Source organism: Macrobrachium rosenbergii, chromosome 4 (genome assembly GCF_040412425.1).
Source record: "Macrobrachium rosenbergii isolate ZJJX-2024 chromosome 4, ASM4041242v1, whole genome shotgun sequence".
Taxonomy (NCBI): Eukaryota; Metazoa; Arthropoda; class Malacostraca; order Decapoda; family Palaemonidae; genus Macrobrachium; species Macrobrachium rosenbergii.
In genome coordinates, this window is record NC_089744.1 from 42,622,030 (window position 1) to 42,638,807 (window position 16,778).

Consider the following 16,778-nt stretch of genomic DNA (forward strand, 5'->3'; position numbering starts at 1 on the left):
GAGTCTGACTGCATTCAGACTATCGAGAAGCTGGCCAGAGCGCGAGGTTTTTCAAGATCAGTGGCGAGAGCTATTGCCAGAGCCAGAAGATTCTCTTCCAGTAATTTGTACCAATCGAAGTGGACCGTGTTCAGGAGATGGTGTAGGAAGAAGGGCATTTCCTCTACCACGACCTCTGTGAGTCAGATAGCCGACTTCCTCTTGTTTCTGAAGAGTGAAGTCAAACTAGCGGTCCCGACTATCAAGGGATATAGGAGTATGCTATCAGCCGTTTTTAGGCATAGAAACCTGGACCTGACTAACAACAAAGACCTTCACGATCTTTTAAAGTCATTCGAAACCACGAAGGTGCCTCAGCAAAGGACTCCTTCTTGGAACTTAGATGTGGTGTTACGGTTCCTGATCTCCAGTCCTTTCGAGCCTCTCCATTCTGCGACATTGAGGAACATTACCAGAAAGGCTATTTTCCTAACCGCTCTAGCGACTGCGAAGAGGGTTAGCGAACTTCAAGCCTTCAGTAAGTATATAGGCTTTAAAGGGCATAACGCAGTTTATACTTTAAGTCCTACTTTTTAGCAAAAACGAGAACCCGTCTAACCCTTGGCCCAAGAGCTCAAATTGTGGGTATGGCTGAGATTCTGGGTCAAGAGCCAGAGAGTCCTGTGCCCTGTCAGGGCTCTCAAGGTCTGGACAAAAAAAGAAAGTCGAGGCCCCTCGGACAATCTATGGTGTTCAGTGAAGAGACCGGACTTACCTATGTCGAAGAATGCACTGGCGTTCTTCCTGAGGAACACGATTAGAGAAGCCCATTATAGAGGGATGAATAAATTTGTTTGTATTTAGCATTTCCCAACGTTTTGTGAGAGAGAGAGAGAGAGAGCGAGTGTAATTGTCGTTAGTGAGTGCTTCGGTTGTTGGAAGAGGGATGAGGGTCTTTAGTTCGAGTTGTTTACGGTGCTGTCTGTCTGTGCAAATGTCGAGGGAGTTTTTTTTTCGGTTTTGAGGGAGTCTTGAGCTGAGTTCTGTGCAAGGCGGACATTGATGGTGGATTATTGTATGTTCCGTGAGTCGAGTGTTTTCTGTTGGATGTCATTGTTGTCTGTGCATGTGTCTCTTTCTTTTTGCTGGTTTTTTTTGGTTGGAAGTCTGTTTTCTGGTTTTGTTTGTGTAATTTTGTCTACTGTGTTGGCGACCGTGGACACCCTCAACCATCTCCCAGCAACTGAGGATCATAGTGAGTACTGTATGTGGTTATATGTTCGGTGTATCTGTGTTGTGTATTGTTTTTTGTGTTTTTAAATCCCGCCACACCATTTATGCTGTCAAGACACTGATTTTAAACTTCTGAAAGTCAATGCTCACGAGGTGAGGGCGGTTGCAACTTCAGTGGCTTTTCAGAAGAATATGACACTCAGTAACATTCTGGGTGCCACATTTTGGCGTAGCAACTCTGTGTTCGCTTCACACTACCTGAGAGATGTGAAGACGACATACGAGAACTGCTGCTCGCTAGGACCATACGTTTCCGCAGATACAATCCTGGGGGCAGGGAGTGACACACATCCTATCCTATAGAAAATGGTTAGGAAGTGTTTTTTATGGTTGTTGGGTCGACCGCCAGAGGCGGACTTCCCACTCTTTAGCTTTAGTTTTGCTATCCTAACTTAGTTAGGCTTGGTCAGGTGGTTGTTTTTACTTCGTTTGCCCTCATTGTATGGTCAATATGGTCTAGTCACATCGTGGTCACGCCCCCGTTGACAGATCATCTAGAACTCACCAGCTATACAGGTCACTACCTTGCTGGAGACTGTAGTAAAGCAGAAGCGGACTTGGGTGACAGTAATCACGAAGTCAGCTATGCTAACAGGTAAGGAACCAAGGTGTCACCTACATGTATTGTGTTTCCTAAATCCTATTCTGTCTGTACCCACCTCCAATGGTGGTATTCAGCTATATATATATCTGACAGGTAAGTCTCATGAACAAAATGATATTTTAATGATAAAATAAAGTTTGTTCATACTTACCTGGCAGATATATATATTCATAGTGCCCGCCCACCTCCCCTCAGGAGACAGTGGCACTAGAAAATCTGAATAGAAAATGGGAATGGGTCCTGATACCCGCCTCCCAGCGGCGGGAATGGGTACTAACCACCTGATCTCCCACTGCGTGTGTCGTAAGTTTTGAAATTCTGTCGGACTATCAGAGAATACAGCTATATATATATCTGCCAGGTAAGTATGAACAAACTTTATTTTATCATTAAAATATAATTTTTTATATATACTTACATAGTAATTACATAATTGGAAGCCCATCTGCCTCCCCTCAATTGGACATAAGGGCATAAACAAATTAAAGCTCTTTGCTATGTTGTACCTTCTCTTACACCCGAAAGTGGGCAGGGCACGTCATCATAACCAAAACAAACCAGCGTGACCCACAGTTTCAAAATTTTGAGCTGCCGGTTAAAAGAAATTAATAGCTATGTAATTACTGGGTAAGTATATATAAAACTTTATTTTATTATAAAAGTCATTTTTATAATAGAATATAGTTTTATATATACTTACCAAATAATTACATGATCGGAGCCCTCTCTCCTCCCCTCTCATGGACAGAGGGCATAAACGAATTGAGCTCTTTAGCTGTGTTGTACCTATTCTTCCCTGAAAGTTGGCTGGGCAAGCTACCTACACCCAAAACAAAAGTGCACTACCGCAATTTTGAAATTTTGAGCTGCCACGTAAAGTAGAAACCAATAGCTATGTAATTATTTGTTAAGTATATTTAACATTGTATTTTATTATAAAAATTTCATTTTCAGCAATTTGCCACTTTTTTTCTGAAATATATATAGTCATACTCTGAACTTACGCGAGGTTAGGTTCAAGAACCCCTCGCGCAGGGTGAATTTTCGCGTAAGTTTGGCATGGTCTCAAAAATGCTAATAAATGCTTATTTCTAAAGTTTAAACACTAAATATGACCCTAATCATGCTCCCAGATTATTTACTGTAATTTCATTTAAAAGTTAGCTTAATACATTACCCTTAGAAAAGAGAAATAAATGGTTGACATAAAAACTGAGATTTGGAAGAGAATTTCTCTCTCTCTCTCTCTCTCTCTCTCTCTCTCTCTCTCTCTCTCTCTCTCTCTCTCTCTCTCTCTCTCCTATCTTATTTTTAGAATCATCTCAACCTCATTTTAACAACTTCTGTATTCTGCATCTCTTTCTCTTTATTCTGAAATGCTTTTTCATGAAGTGTTTTATATTTTGACTAATACAACTCTTAGTTATTACTGTTTTAGAACGTATTTGCAACACTAGCGCATTTACACTTCGTAGACGATACAGGTCAAATTAGATCAATTTAAACTATCTACTGTACAGGTAGAGACGTACAGAGAATTAATAATTAATAAGTCTTAAAAATGTGTGAGCGCTAACTATGAGAGAGAGAGAGAGAGAGAGAGAGAGAGAGAGAGAGAGAGAGAGAGATAAGGATTGTCCTTACTTAAGAGAGTGAGATTATTTATCAATTATTACGGCGACTGAGAGAATAACACGAGAGAGAGAGAGAGAGATTGTCCTTACTTGAAAAATAAGTTATATTATTTATGAATTACTACAGAGAGAGAGAGAGAGAGAGAGAGGGAAAGAAAGTTATTCTTACGTTAGATTGCAAAAGATGGAAATTCAGTATTAAATTAACTACTAAATGAAATTAAAGTTACTGTATTTTCATTTAAAAGTTAGCTTAATACAGTACCCTTAAAAAAAGAAATAAATGGTGTGACTCTCTCCCCTATTCCACTGATTTATTTTTAGAAGTCTTCTCAACCTCGTTTTTAAAAACATCTTTATTCTGTCACTTTCTCTTTGTTCTGAAATGCTCTATGTTTTAGGAGAGTGAAATTTTTTATGAATTATTACGGACACACATACACACACACACAGAATTACAAGAAAAATTTGACCACTGATTAGCAACACTCCCCTTCTTGTCATATTAAATGACATGTCTGACAGCTTTTGCCTTCACCACCTTCTTACAAAAGACGAGGGAATAATACGAATTTTGTAATTACAGTTTTATTATTATTATTTCATTTTATTAATCTTATTATTTGAAAATTAGTACTTATTATAAGGTAAAAAGTTTATTTATCATACAAATAAACATACCTATATACATGTACCACAAAAATTCATCTCACTAAAAGAGAGAGAGAAATTATTACTTTTAATAATATTTAATGTTATTTAATTTACACATAAAAGCTTGAAAACTTATAAATTACATAAAAAATTAAACAAACACTTTTGCTGGGTTTCTCAGTGATCGCAAATGTACGTGTGTCTGCGAAAAACTTGTGTATGACCATTAGTTAGGTTCCAATGAAAAATTCGTGTGTGTGAATTCTGCAGCAACTTGAATTGTTAAGTTCTGATGTATGTATATTACTGTATGTATATATATATATATATATATATATATGTTATGTTCATTCAGTAAAGTTATATGGGGTATTGAAAGTTAGTCAAGCTTAGCATGATGCATAACTGCATGGTGTTGATGTAACCTACTCTCTCACTGCTCTTTAAATTTAAACATTGAGAAGTGGAAGGCATTTCTGTCAAAGTCTATGTTGTTGCTGGTGGCTTTTTGAATGAACTAGTATACACAATTTGACACGTTGAAATACTTGTAATGTACTCTGTTAAATTTTTGCAGTACTATAGATTAATTTTTATTTGTCACTAACTTTGTATTCTGTTTGCTGCTGTCCTGCTCTTTCTCAACATTATCAGTATTATCCAACCAGAAAGTCTTGCAAGTTTACAAACCCAAGACTAAATTGCTTCTGAATACAAATAATGATTTTACACATCACCTTTGTTTACAGGCATAAGCATGATATAACATTTAACAGAATAGGCTGCTCATATGTAATTAATTATGTTTTATTGCATATATATAAATTAGACACTTTATTCTAAAGCAACACATTCACAAGTTTAGGACTGGTCCAGGTGATTAAAAAAACAATTTGGCAGTCCTGAACAACTCTAATGACATCATATCTGATCTCAAAACAATTCCTTTGAGCTGATGTATTACTTTACTTCCATTTCTGTAAAGATTATTATATACTATTTCATTTGTGTGGTACTCATGGAATATTCACCTTTTTTGTCATTCATATTGGGCCTTCATTAATCTTCACCTGTGGCTCTTTATGTCCGTAAATTCCCTACATCCAGTCCATTAGAGCAACTTGCAAAATGTGTGTGATTTTTAAATGTATTTTCTGTAGGGTATTTTACGAGTACTTCCTAAGACTGAAAATGGAAAATATAACTTGATGTATTATTGTGGAAATGCTAAGCTAATAGAATAATATGAGATCAATATCCCTTTTTTGCAGATAACTGTAAAACAGTTCAAAGAAAGGATAGTAACATCAGTGAACATCCCTGCAGACAAACAGAGACTCATCTATTGTGGCCGAGTTCTTCAGGATGATAAAAAATTGGCTGATTATAGTGAGTGATTATTAATTATTCTCATCACAAGGTTGTATTCATGATTAATAAATAGTGGTACCTCAACTTAATGAACTGTTCTGGGTTTTGACCTCTTAATAAGTAACAAAATTCAGTAAGTAATGAAGATTGCCGCATAGCCTACATGTGATACCTAGGAGAGATTCACATAGTGTGCATCAGTTCCATACACAGTAATTAATAGCTTATCCAAACTGGTATTTTGTAATTATCATTAAGGTTTGACAGTTACAAATTTCAGAGGTATCTGCAAACTTGATTTCTTATAAAAATATGTAAAATATCATATAGCCTAGCAAAAATACATCTGATTACTGTACTATAGTTCTGACTGCTTGCATTTACAAGATATGAAAGATACACAAAAGCCACACAAAACAAAAAAGACTATAATTTGTTTTTATAACATTCAGTGTTTGCAGTTCTGAATGCAGTGCAAGAATTAACATGTACACATGCACACACACACGCTGCATGAAATAAACATTACTCAAAAATACTGGATAGAGTGCTCAGTAATTGCAAAATGTTTAGTGCACAATAATCACAAAATGTTTTGAGATAAGATGCATACATGTATTTATAAATACCCACACATTTCAGACTGAAAAATATATACAACTAAGTGCAAAAAACTGAGCCATTTAAATTTTGTAATTTTCCACCATGGATGATTCCACAACATGAAGTACGGTATATGCTAAAACTTTAAACAAAAGGATATTTCTGATAAAGGAGTAAGTAATATTTGTAGGTCATAATCAGATACATAAGTCAGCTAAATTATTCACTAATGCAATGAAATATACACATTATGTAGCATGTGCAAAGGTTGGCAAAGATGTGATATGTTCTGGTAGAGTATCAGATTATACATTGCCGAAATGACAGCTATAGAAAAAGCTTTAGAATAAGGCTTTTACGTAAGAGGTAACAACACCATATACAGTAGGGTCCCCAATTATGCGAGAATTTGGTCGATCCATGGCCTCGCAGAACTGGAAAATCACAGATTTCTATACACATACCTTATGCGAATAATTGCATTATGGCCAAGGCAAACATCCTGAAGGCACTTCCGACGGGCGTCGGGCACAAAGCAGTTGAGGAATCAATCTTGCGAAATGGTCGACGTTACCCATGCCTTTTTGGATGACCTCGATGACCTCTAGTACACTTGTGCATCTTTCATATCGGAAAGACGGTTGTAGCATCAAGGGTGTTTGGCTGTATGCACAACAAGGGGCTTCATCTTGTGCATGCCAGTGCTATTTACACAAAATAGCACAGTTAACCTTGATCTATCGGCTTTCCTCCCTCGAGCCTGTTTAACTTTTCGTGCTAGGAAAGTTGACTTGGACATCCTTTTGTACTGGAGGCCTGCCTCATCCATATTATAAATGGCATCCGGTTGGTAACCTCCTTCTTCAGTTATTCCCTTCAGGATGCTAGGAAATACCTTGGCTGCCACTTCATCTGCTGAATTTTTCTTCCCTGTCATGGTAAGATTGCGGATCCCCTTCCTCTCCAGAAAACGATAAAGCCACCCAGTTGAGGCCTTAAAGCCAAAGGGCAACAGGTTTTTTTTGCAGATGAATGTGTAGAAGATCTTTGCTTGGTCCATTATCATTTTCTTGTCAAGGCCAACACCCTCACTCTCCTTCCTGCTAATCCATAGCATTAAAAAGCACTCCATCTTTATCAGCTCCTTGCTAATTGTGGATGCATAACTGCATGAATCAAGGCTTGATGAACCATAAGAGTCACACATCTTCATGATCTGCTCCTTATTCTCCACGATGCACCTTACCGTTGATTCACTCATGTTCAGCTGGCGGCTGATTGCACAATTGCTTTTTCCTTCTTCCTTCAGCTTAAGGACAAGCTTTTTCGTTTCGAGAGAATAGGTCTTCCTCTTCGACTTCTGGCCAGATTCAGACATGATGTGGATGATCAGGCTACACTTCGCAGATCTGAATAATGCGAGTAACGACAGCTAGCACACGACTTGAGAACAAAACAATGCCGATGAAGATATCATTCATACACACCGCGCAATGACGTCACAAATATGTGAGGCGGAGCCTTCCGTCTTAGCCAGTGGCTGAGCAGGAAATCTTTCTCTCGCATTTCCCCCTTCTCTCAGACATCTGTGAACCTCCCCCCCCAAAAAAAAAAATACATGAAAAGACAGGATTTCATACGTTTTGTGGTGTGTGACTCGCAGACTTGGAATGGCTTTGCAGATACAGAAAATCTTTGTTTTGAGTACTAGCGACTGCATAAAAGGGGAATCGCATAATCCGATCACGCATAATTTGGGACCGTACTGTACTTGGATTCTTATGGTTGTGTATCTGCTATAAAGCAAGTGAATGTTTATAGTCCTTTTTTAGCTAAAATTCAAAAAGGTTGTTCTGCTTATCCTATAAGTCCAAGGTTGTACAGTGTTGTTGGGTACCAGCTCATGATGAAGCAGAGAAAGCATCTCTAGAAAATGTGGTCAGTCATAGGAAGGCACCACACACTGCCATGAAACCTGTGATACATCAGTATAGTGTAAGAAAAGAATGGCAAAAGAATTGGGCTTACCCTCCCTTCTAAATAACAAAAATACAAAAAAATACAAACAAATGCACAACCTTGGCCCTCACCTGATAATATTAATAGCGGCCATGAAACATGTCTTTCTCACCTTAGAATTGCCCACACCTTTTGAACTCAATTTTTTGTATTGGAGATTACCAGTTTTTTTTTGTATTGGAGATTGGTAATCCATGTTTGTGTCCACTGTTGTGCTGGCCAGTTTTATTGTCTTACATGTGTCAGACATCAGCTATGCACAATTTCAGATGACAACTGCAGTGTACAGGCAGTCCCCGGTTATCGGCAGGGGTTCCATTCTGAGGGTGTGATGATAACCGAAAATCGGCGATTTTCGGGGCTTATCGGCACCAAAAAGTGCCGATTTTTGGTTATTGGCGCCTCTGTTAGGTATGTATCGGCACCAATACCCAATTATTGGCGCCGATAAGCAGAAATCAGCAATTTTTGGCATCAAAAATTGCCAATTTTCGTCACTAAACAAGTGCTGTATAACCACATGGCCGTGAACTGGGGACTGCATGTATTACATTTGATATTTATAAAAGATATAATCACATATAATCTTATAAGAACTAGGTTTTTAAGATTTTAGTTTTTATTGGTATTGATTGGTGTGTAAATTTATATATTGTGTGTGTGTAAACTTGTGTAAGGATTTACACAAGTAAGTATATATGTAAATGTATATAAATATATTTTAAGTTTAACATAAGTGACTTACCCAGTAATTACATAGCTATTATTTTTCCACATATGGCAGCCTGAATTGAAATTTTGTGGGTAGCGCTTCGGTCGCTCAGTCTAGGTGCACAGTACCACCCCCTAATGGCAATACAGTACTAGGAACGACTTAGCTAACCATCTCATTCTGGTTTTTTGCCTTACTCGACTAAACATTGAGTGCTTACAACAGCTTATTCCTATTTTCTGGTTATATCACCGCATTTTGGTAATATTACACAACCACCAGAGCAAGTATTTCATAGCCTTCAAGCAGAGGTCTTTCAGGATGAGTCCTGTGCTTTTTTTGGTTATTACCTTGATTCAGATTCATCAACAAGCTGGCTACTTGCAAGTCGCTGTTAATAGTTTGGTCTTAAAAGTAATTCTCGAATGTTACACCATTCCTTTAGGCCAAAATTTTTACATTTATGATTTGTTGACTGGGCATAGGTTACACCTAGCCACTGGTAAGTGATTGCTTGAACAGTAATTCTTGGATGTTACGTCATTCCGTTAGGACAAACTTTTGCTTTTAGGATTTGTTTACCAGCCATAGGCTGTTTGCAAACTGCCAGTAAATAATTACCTTAAAGTAATTCTTGAATGTTACACCATCTTTTAGGCCAGACATTTGCAATTTATTTTTTATTGGGCATAGGCATCTCACAAGCCTCTGATAAATTATTTTAAAGTAATTCTTAAATGTTACGCCATTCCATTAGGCTAAAACGTTTGTTTTGTTTACTGGGTCTGGAGTGTAGTAAAGAGAGAAAGGTGTGTGCTGTTTGGCTGCAGTGAGCCTTAGGAGGAATTGTTCTCGACAGCTGAGTATCGGCTACCAGTTCATGCTTCGGCAGTACTTTGGAACGTTACAGAGACGGTTCGAATGGCCCTGGCATATGGAGGTGTTTTTCCTGGTATCACGCAATCATTAACGTTCCACATATTTAGCTCCAAGCCTCCACTGCTGGCCACTTGCATCCACTTGTGGTGGCCGTAATCGGTTGCTGGATTTGATCACTAATTAGAGAATAAAAACACATTGTTCTACAGTATTAGAGTTGGATTTTCTTTGACACTTTAATGCTAATACTGTACTACTTTTTGATTTAAATTTTTCTTTTATTTTAGAAGATACACATACATTTGTTATCTAAAAATGCATACATGTCAACATATAAAATGCTAATGCTATTCACATAATTACACATGATTTTATGCCCAGATACCAGAAATTGCTATAAAGAGATAAAAAGTAGTTAGTAATCGATTACTAATTGATTATTTTTCATGAAGTAATTGGTAACCGCGATTACCAAAAATCAGTGAAACGTCCACCACTAGCCTCCACCCTCCGCCTGCTTCCTCCCGCCACCGCATGCACAGGAGTGCCCGCTACCTACCCCCACCCGCCTCCAGCCTCCACATGCCTCTTGCCTCCCTGACCCAGCTCAGAGCACGCAGCACCCGGCGCCAGCTCATGCCCACTTGGTCCCAATTCTCTCGTGCTACTAGCCCTCATATATCCACTTGCTCCCTCGCTTCCTTCCCATGCCTTTGCCAACCTTATATTTCGATTAACATGGATTTAACCATTGCAACAGTGAAATGTTGTGCAGTGGAGGTGGCTGCTCGTCCCCTGATGTTCCTAGACAAAGGTCCCTGCCCCACTCCCCCGCACTGGGGAGAAGACATACTGGAGGTCCAAGGCAAGGGAGGTCAGGTTTTGCATATGGGTAGTTGTTCCCTCAGTCGAGCCTGTTGCCAGTCCCAGGTATCGACAGACAGCCACTGGAAAGGTGTCTTACTGGATGTGTAGTAGAGGAGGTGGCTATCTGGCTCCTTAGATATCCTAGACCTAAAGTCACTGTTCCGCTCCCCCGCACTGGGGAGAAGATATACTGGTGGTCCAAGGGAGTCCGAGAGGGTTGCCCCCAATAGTTGTCCCCTCAGTCAGACCTGTAGTAGGCCATTCTTAGGTGTTGGCAGACAGCCACTGGAAAGGCGTCTTGATGGAGTTGTAGTGTTAGTCAGCCACTGGAAAGGCGTCTTGACGGAGATGTCCAAAGAGACAGGGATTGAGGTGTCCTTACTTGTGGAAACAACTGTTTTCTTCTTTCTTGAAGCCCATGAGTTCCTCAAGTTGATGCTTAATCAGGGCTAAAGCAGAGTCTTCCTGAGCCGATGAAGAAGGAAGAGAAACTGAGAGTCCTACCTTTGGCACCGAGCTCCCAGAAGTAGGTGTTGAGCGGTCGGGTCCGGAAGTCTGAAGCGGTGAAGCTGGCGCCAAACGAGCTGAAGAGAGCATTTGGCAGAAGGAGACGGGCGCTTACTCAAAGCATCTCGTCACTTGAAGACCAAAATCAGGCACTAACAGATCTTCATCACCTCTTCCTCAGAACACAATCGTCATTGCAGAGTCCTCTGGTTTGGTTTTCAGCCTCAACCCTCAGAATTTTTGGAGCTTTTTTCCATCTGCCAAGAATTTTCAGATGGTCTGCAAGTTTCTTTAGCTCAGAAACTTAGTGGATGTTCCTCTGGGGACTGTGTCGTCCACCATCGTTAGTCAAGATTACGCATCATACGAGTCCTACTTTTTCATCCAGTTCCAAGGTTTCCAGCGCAGACAAGCACTTTAATGTGTTTTTGTTTCATCACGCAATTATGGTTGCCATGCTCTGCTTCCTGTCAAGGTAGGGAGGCTAGCTTCATATCTCAGCCTTCCTACATTTTTACTGTGGTTCATTCTGTCACTCCTTCGGTCCAACTTCTTTTTTTAGAGGATTGTGTTTGACCTACAGAGTTGGTCACAGCCTGGTTTTGGACTAGACCTCTGTTTTTTGTTGTGCCTAGATTTTGGTGGATTATGGATTTTGCAGCCCCTTTTTTTAAGTGCTAGATATAAGTTCTGTTCCATGTACAGTCCCGCATATGCTTCAGGCTGTACGAGGTACAATAAACCCCCTGTATTTGCTGGGGATGTGTACTGCACCCACCCCCTGAATAGCTAAAATCTGCGAATACTTAAAACCCCTCTAAAAACACTTAGAACTGCCTATTTTGATAGTTTAAACACAAGAAAAACCCTCTAAAAAGGCTTATACCTGAGTATTTTAATAGTTTTATCACAAAAAGTCATCTAGTCATGAAAATTATATGAAAATACAGTAATTAGTGAATATTTCTCAGTGAAAAATACTGCGAATGGGCAAATTTTCCACGAATAATGGGTAGATACGTTCCACAATGAAATCCGCGAATACGTGAGTCCGCGAATCGTGAGAACGCGAATACGGGGGGTTTACTGTACTGTCAGTCCACACGAGCTGCAGAGTTGACAATGAGTCCGCACTTTGTCCTCAGTTTGCGCCATGATCCTCCTACAACAAATGAACTTCAGTGGGCAAATCACTCAAGTATTCTGGCCACGCAAATTTTTCAGGGCTCTAAAGGCCTGGCAGTCGTATCGAGCCATCAGAAGAGTGTCCTTCCTTCCGAGTGGGCCTTCGATTCCCTGTTCTCTTGGGATATGTGGACTCTATAGGGTGAGACATCGTTGGGCCTGTCTGTCACCACAAGGACGCTTCGCCTCCTCCCTTGGATTCTCCGGTCCCAAACCCTCCAGTATGGGCAACACTCGCCATATACAAAAAAGTTAGTGTACCTTAGTTTTACCAGACCACTGAGCTGATTAACAGCTCTCCTAGGGCTGGCCTGAAGGATTAGACTTATTTTACGTGGCTAAGAACCAATTGGTTACTTAGCAACAGGACCTACAGCTTATTTTGGGATCCGAACCACATTATAGCGAGAAATGAATTTCTATCATCAGAAATAAATTCCTCTTACTCTTCATCAGCCGGCCGGGGACTCGAACTTGGTCCTGGTGAGTGCCAGTCCACAGCTCTACCGACTCGCCCAACGAAGAGCTCCGCCATATACAGACTGATCCTTCTTGGTTCTCCTTGCCATACACATTCTAAATAAGTTTCAGTCTTATGGTTTAGGGAAGCTCTAAATAAGTTTCAGTCTCATTGTAACATTACGAGGACCCTCATAGCCCCATTCAGTCCTATGTAGAATGACTCCCGAATCTGTAACAGTTGTTGGTGGACCCTCCAGGTTCCCTCCCCAACCATTTCTCTTCCATCAACCTCCCTCAGGAGATACTGTCAAAGGTGGTCCGCTCTTGCCTGGACAGGCTTCAGGCGATCCGGAGGCTTGTCATTCGGAAAGGTTTTGAGATGTGTCGCAAAGATTATGGCATGCAGATGTCAATCTTTTAGCTACATCTCCCAGACTAAGGGGTTGATTTTCTGTCCTCTCCCCTTTTGAGACATCTGTGACCTAATAACAGTTTACCTCTTTTCTGAGGTGGTCTAGGTTCTCTAGTAATTCTCCATTTAGGAGAACAGGCAGTCCCTAGTTATCAGCAATTTGGTTTTACGGCACTTGTCTAGTGACGATGATAACCGGATTTTCAACACCGATCTCCAGTTATCGGCACCGATCCCCTGTTACCGGTGCTGATCGCCGGTTATCATGGCACTGATCCCCGGTTATCAGCGCCGATAACCGGATATCAGCACCGTTAACTAGGTATTGGCACCATTATCGCCGATTTTCGTTTATCATCACACTGTCAGGAACAGAACTCCGCCAATAACCAGGGACTGCCTGTAAAGAGCTTTGCTTAACTCTCCGTCCCTCCTCAAGTCCTTTACCCATCCAATCAAGGAAGAAATTGACTTGGATTGTTGTTACCCTTGGGTATATTAGACAAGTTCAAGGTCCCATCCAAGGCCTGGATTCGTTCTTTCTCCATTTAGATCATTACGGACTCTCTTGACTTCCAGTAGCACCCGACATCTCATGATCTAACTTGCCTGGTGCCCAGCTTCTCTGGCGCCAGCTCACGCTCCTAGTGTCTGCCAGCTCCTGAGCGCCAAGCTCACCTGGCACCCAGCTCCTCTGGCACCAGCTCATGCTCCGAGTGTCTGCCAGCTCCTGAACTCCTAGCTTGCCTGGCGCCAGTCACAACCTAGCGCCAACTCATGCTCTGAGCGTCCGCCAGCTCCTGACCCCCTAACTCACCTGGCACCCAGCTCGTCTGGCTCTAACTCTTGCTACAAGCGCCCCGTAGAACTCTCCAGCTCGGAAGTAGTATAGAGAGCTCTCTGTCCAGTTGGAGTTTTTCAGAAATTCCCTGAGCTGAACTTGAAATCAGAGGACCATCCATAACCTTGGGAGTTATGGCAAGAACCCGTCTCTTCCTCCGTCTAAATGTGTTCTCCTCCAATTATATGGACTTCATTTTGGACTTTTTTTTTTTTTTTTTTTTTTTTTTTTTTTTTTTTGCATACTTGGAAGTGAAGCTAAAGATGTCAGAACAGCCTCTACCTCTGTAGTTTTCAGACACTATATGCTCTTTACGTCCATTCTACTATATACCTATCGGAAGTGTAAGCGATCTTTACTTCTCAGTATTTTTATGAAAGCTTAAACAATAAAGTGTCAGAATTTTGCAATACCTTGAGACCATTTTTAGTGACTCTCATGGCATCGCGGAAGGAAGCACAGGATGTTCTCTTACTATCTCTTCACCTTTTCAGTAAGGTGCTGAGTTTGGAGAGCCAGAGGATACAACGTACCTGGAGCCCCCACCACTCCCAGTGGATGGGTTGTGGTTTTATTTCAGTTTAGGTGTCAGTGTTATCTGGTGGTTTTTATTTTGGTGCTGTGCCCAGGGCAAGGGTGGGCACCTGTCATGCTTTGCTAGCCATCGGAGCACTTCCCTAGATGCAAAGTTCCCCCTAAGTAGGAAGCGACCCTTGGCTATACCGCCATGTCACTATGAGTTAAGATAATCACCAACCAGAGCAGTATCCACCTGCAGTAGCTCTCCTAACTGATAGGAAACGATAAACGTTGTTTTCAATGCTAACAACTTTTCAATTTCAAATTCATTACATGACTTAATGTTTTGGAGTAGAATATGTCCATGATTCCATCTCTTATCAATTTGGAATCAGCTATGCAATTACTGGGTAAGTCACTTATATAAAAATGACATTTTTATAAGTAAAATAAAGTTTTATATATACTTAGCCAGTAATTACATGAACGGAACCCTCCCTCCTCCCCTCTAATGGACATTAGGCATAAAACAGAATGAAGTGGTTAGCTAAGTTGTTCCTAGTGTTGCCATTAGGGGGCGGTGCTGTGCACCTACGCTAAGCAATCGAAGCGATACCTGCGAAATTTGAAATTAGGCTGCTGTACATGGAAAACTAATACAGTAGCTATGTAATTATTGGGTAAGTATATTTAAATTTAAAACTTTATTTTATTATAAAAATGTCATCTTCACCTTCAGTCATCACAAAACTGACTGACCTTATGGGTTCTAGTGCTTGGCCTGTGGCCTAAATCCCATATACCATTCAGTTCCAATAAATGTCAATAAAAGTACCAGATAGAGAGCACAGTAGTTATTTAATGTGATGCATGTGTGTACATATGCATAAATTTTAAGTAAATATACTCAGTCCTACTGTCTACTATCATCAGCTTCTCAATCAGGTGTGAGACACAGCTAAATATCAGGTTGATTACCTTGACATAGTCTGAGTTGATTTTCAAAACTTAGTGAAGTGCACTCCTTATTATTCTAATTTATTTGGGATGAATCTTACCTTCTGTTGAAGATAGCTTATATCTCTACACCAATAGGCGAGATGACATTCAAACAAGATCGAATGGCTGCCCGGATGACTGTCTAGTATACTTGTTGTCTAGCAGGCGTGTTTCGAATGTTTTAGCGCTTGTCAGAATCCTCCTTCCTACCATTGTTTATAGGTGCTTGTTGGTATTTCATGGCTGTTTGCTGCTATCACAGTACTGTACATTATTTTCCCTAGGATGCATTCCACTGGAATCAAGGCTAAGAACATCAGGTTTTGTAGGAATGATTACTGTGTTAGCAGAATGTTGATTTTTTAGGAGATGCACACAGTTTGTGCCAGCTGCAGTGGTATAAAGTGTGATCTTGAGAAAATTTGTGAGGAAGTAGGGATTTTCGAAGGACATTCTGCTTAAGTGCATTAGTGTAGGAAGAGAAGGGAAGCAGATAGATTACGAAAGCAATTACTTAGGTCTAGTCACCAACCTGTCATTTCTCCCCCTTCTCTTCCCCCTCCCCCCCAACATTTCCTGTTTTCTTGGGCAACTGTTGTTCTTTTGATCAGCTGACTAGTGTGGACTCAGCTGAGTCGCTTCAGACTGCGTTTCCCTATCTCCCTTTCATCGAGTTGCGGATGGTGATGCAGGTACTTGGCTGCTGTGGCCCTCTGGCAGAAGTGTTGGAATCGAAGGAATCCCCTTCAGTTTGATTGCTATTTGCTAGAGCTTTGGGCTTCGTTGTATCCTCAATTAGTTGAGAAAGAGGCCATATAGAGAGTAGGTCTCAGTTGTCTTAAAGTATTTTGGTGCCCTTTAAGTATTTGGAGAAAGAGAACCCAAGCTTTCTCTTTCAATTAGAGCTTTTTGTGAGTTTTGATGTACTCTGGCACACAAAGCTTCCTTTAAGTCTGCTGAGACTTGTCTTCTGGTTTTGTATAAGTTGCAGAGCACTGCCTCTTGTGATACAGGCGCTTAAACTGTCTTCGGTCAGAGATTTGACTTTCTCTATCTTCCCTGTGAAGAGATAAACTCGAGACTGACCAGTGCTTTGGACATGCTAAAATGGAGTCTCAGTTTAGATTGTTGAAGTTTTTATCTTTTACTGAACTTTTGCTCAGTATAATGGCCTCTTCTCTGACAGCTTAGAGAGGTTGAGTCCCCAGCTTAGTGTGTTTGTGGTGCCAGCTTAGGGG

General features: G+C 40.6%; 1 protein-coding gene across 25 annotated transcripts in view; it reads left to right on the forward strand.

The window, feature by feature from the left end:
* The window catches only part of LOC136833412 (large proline-rich protein BAG6), a 225,757-nt gene that overhangs the window by 25,844 nt on the left and 183,135 nt on the right, over nucleotides 1–16,778 (forward strand). For all 25 annotated transcript variants that reach the window (XM_067095630.1, XM_067095557.1, XM_067095692.1 and 22 more), the window contains exon 3: nucleotides 5,436–5,553. In XM_067095630.1, the coding sequence (XP_066951731.1) occupies nucleotides 5,436–5,553 (118 nt within the window). The remainder of the gene's footprint in view (nucleotides 1–5,435; nucleotides 5,554–16,778) is intronic.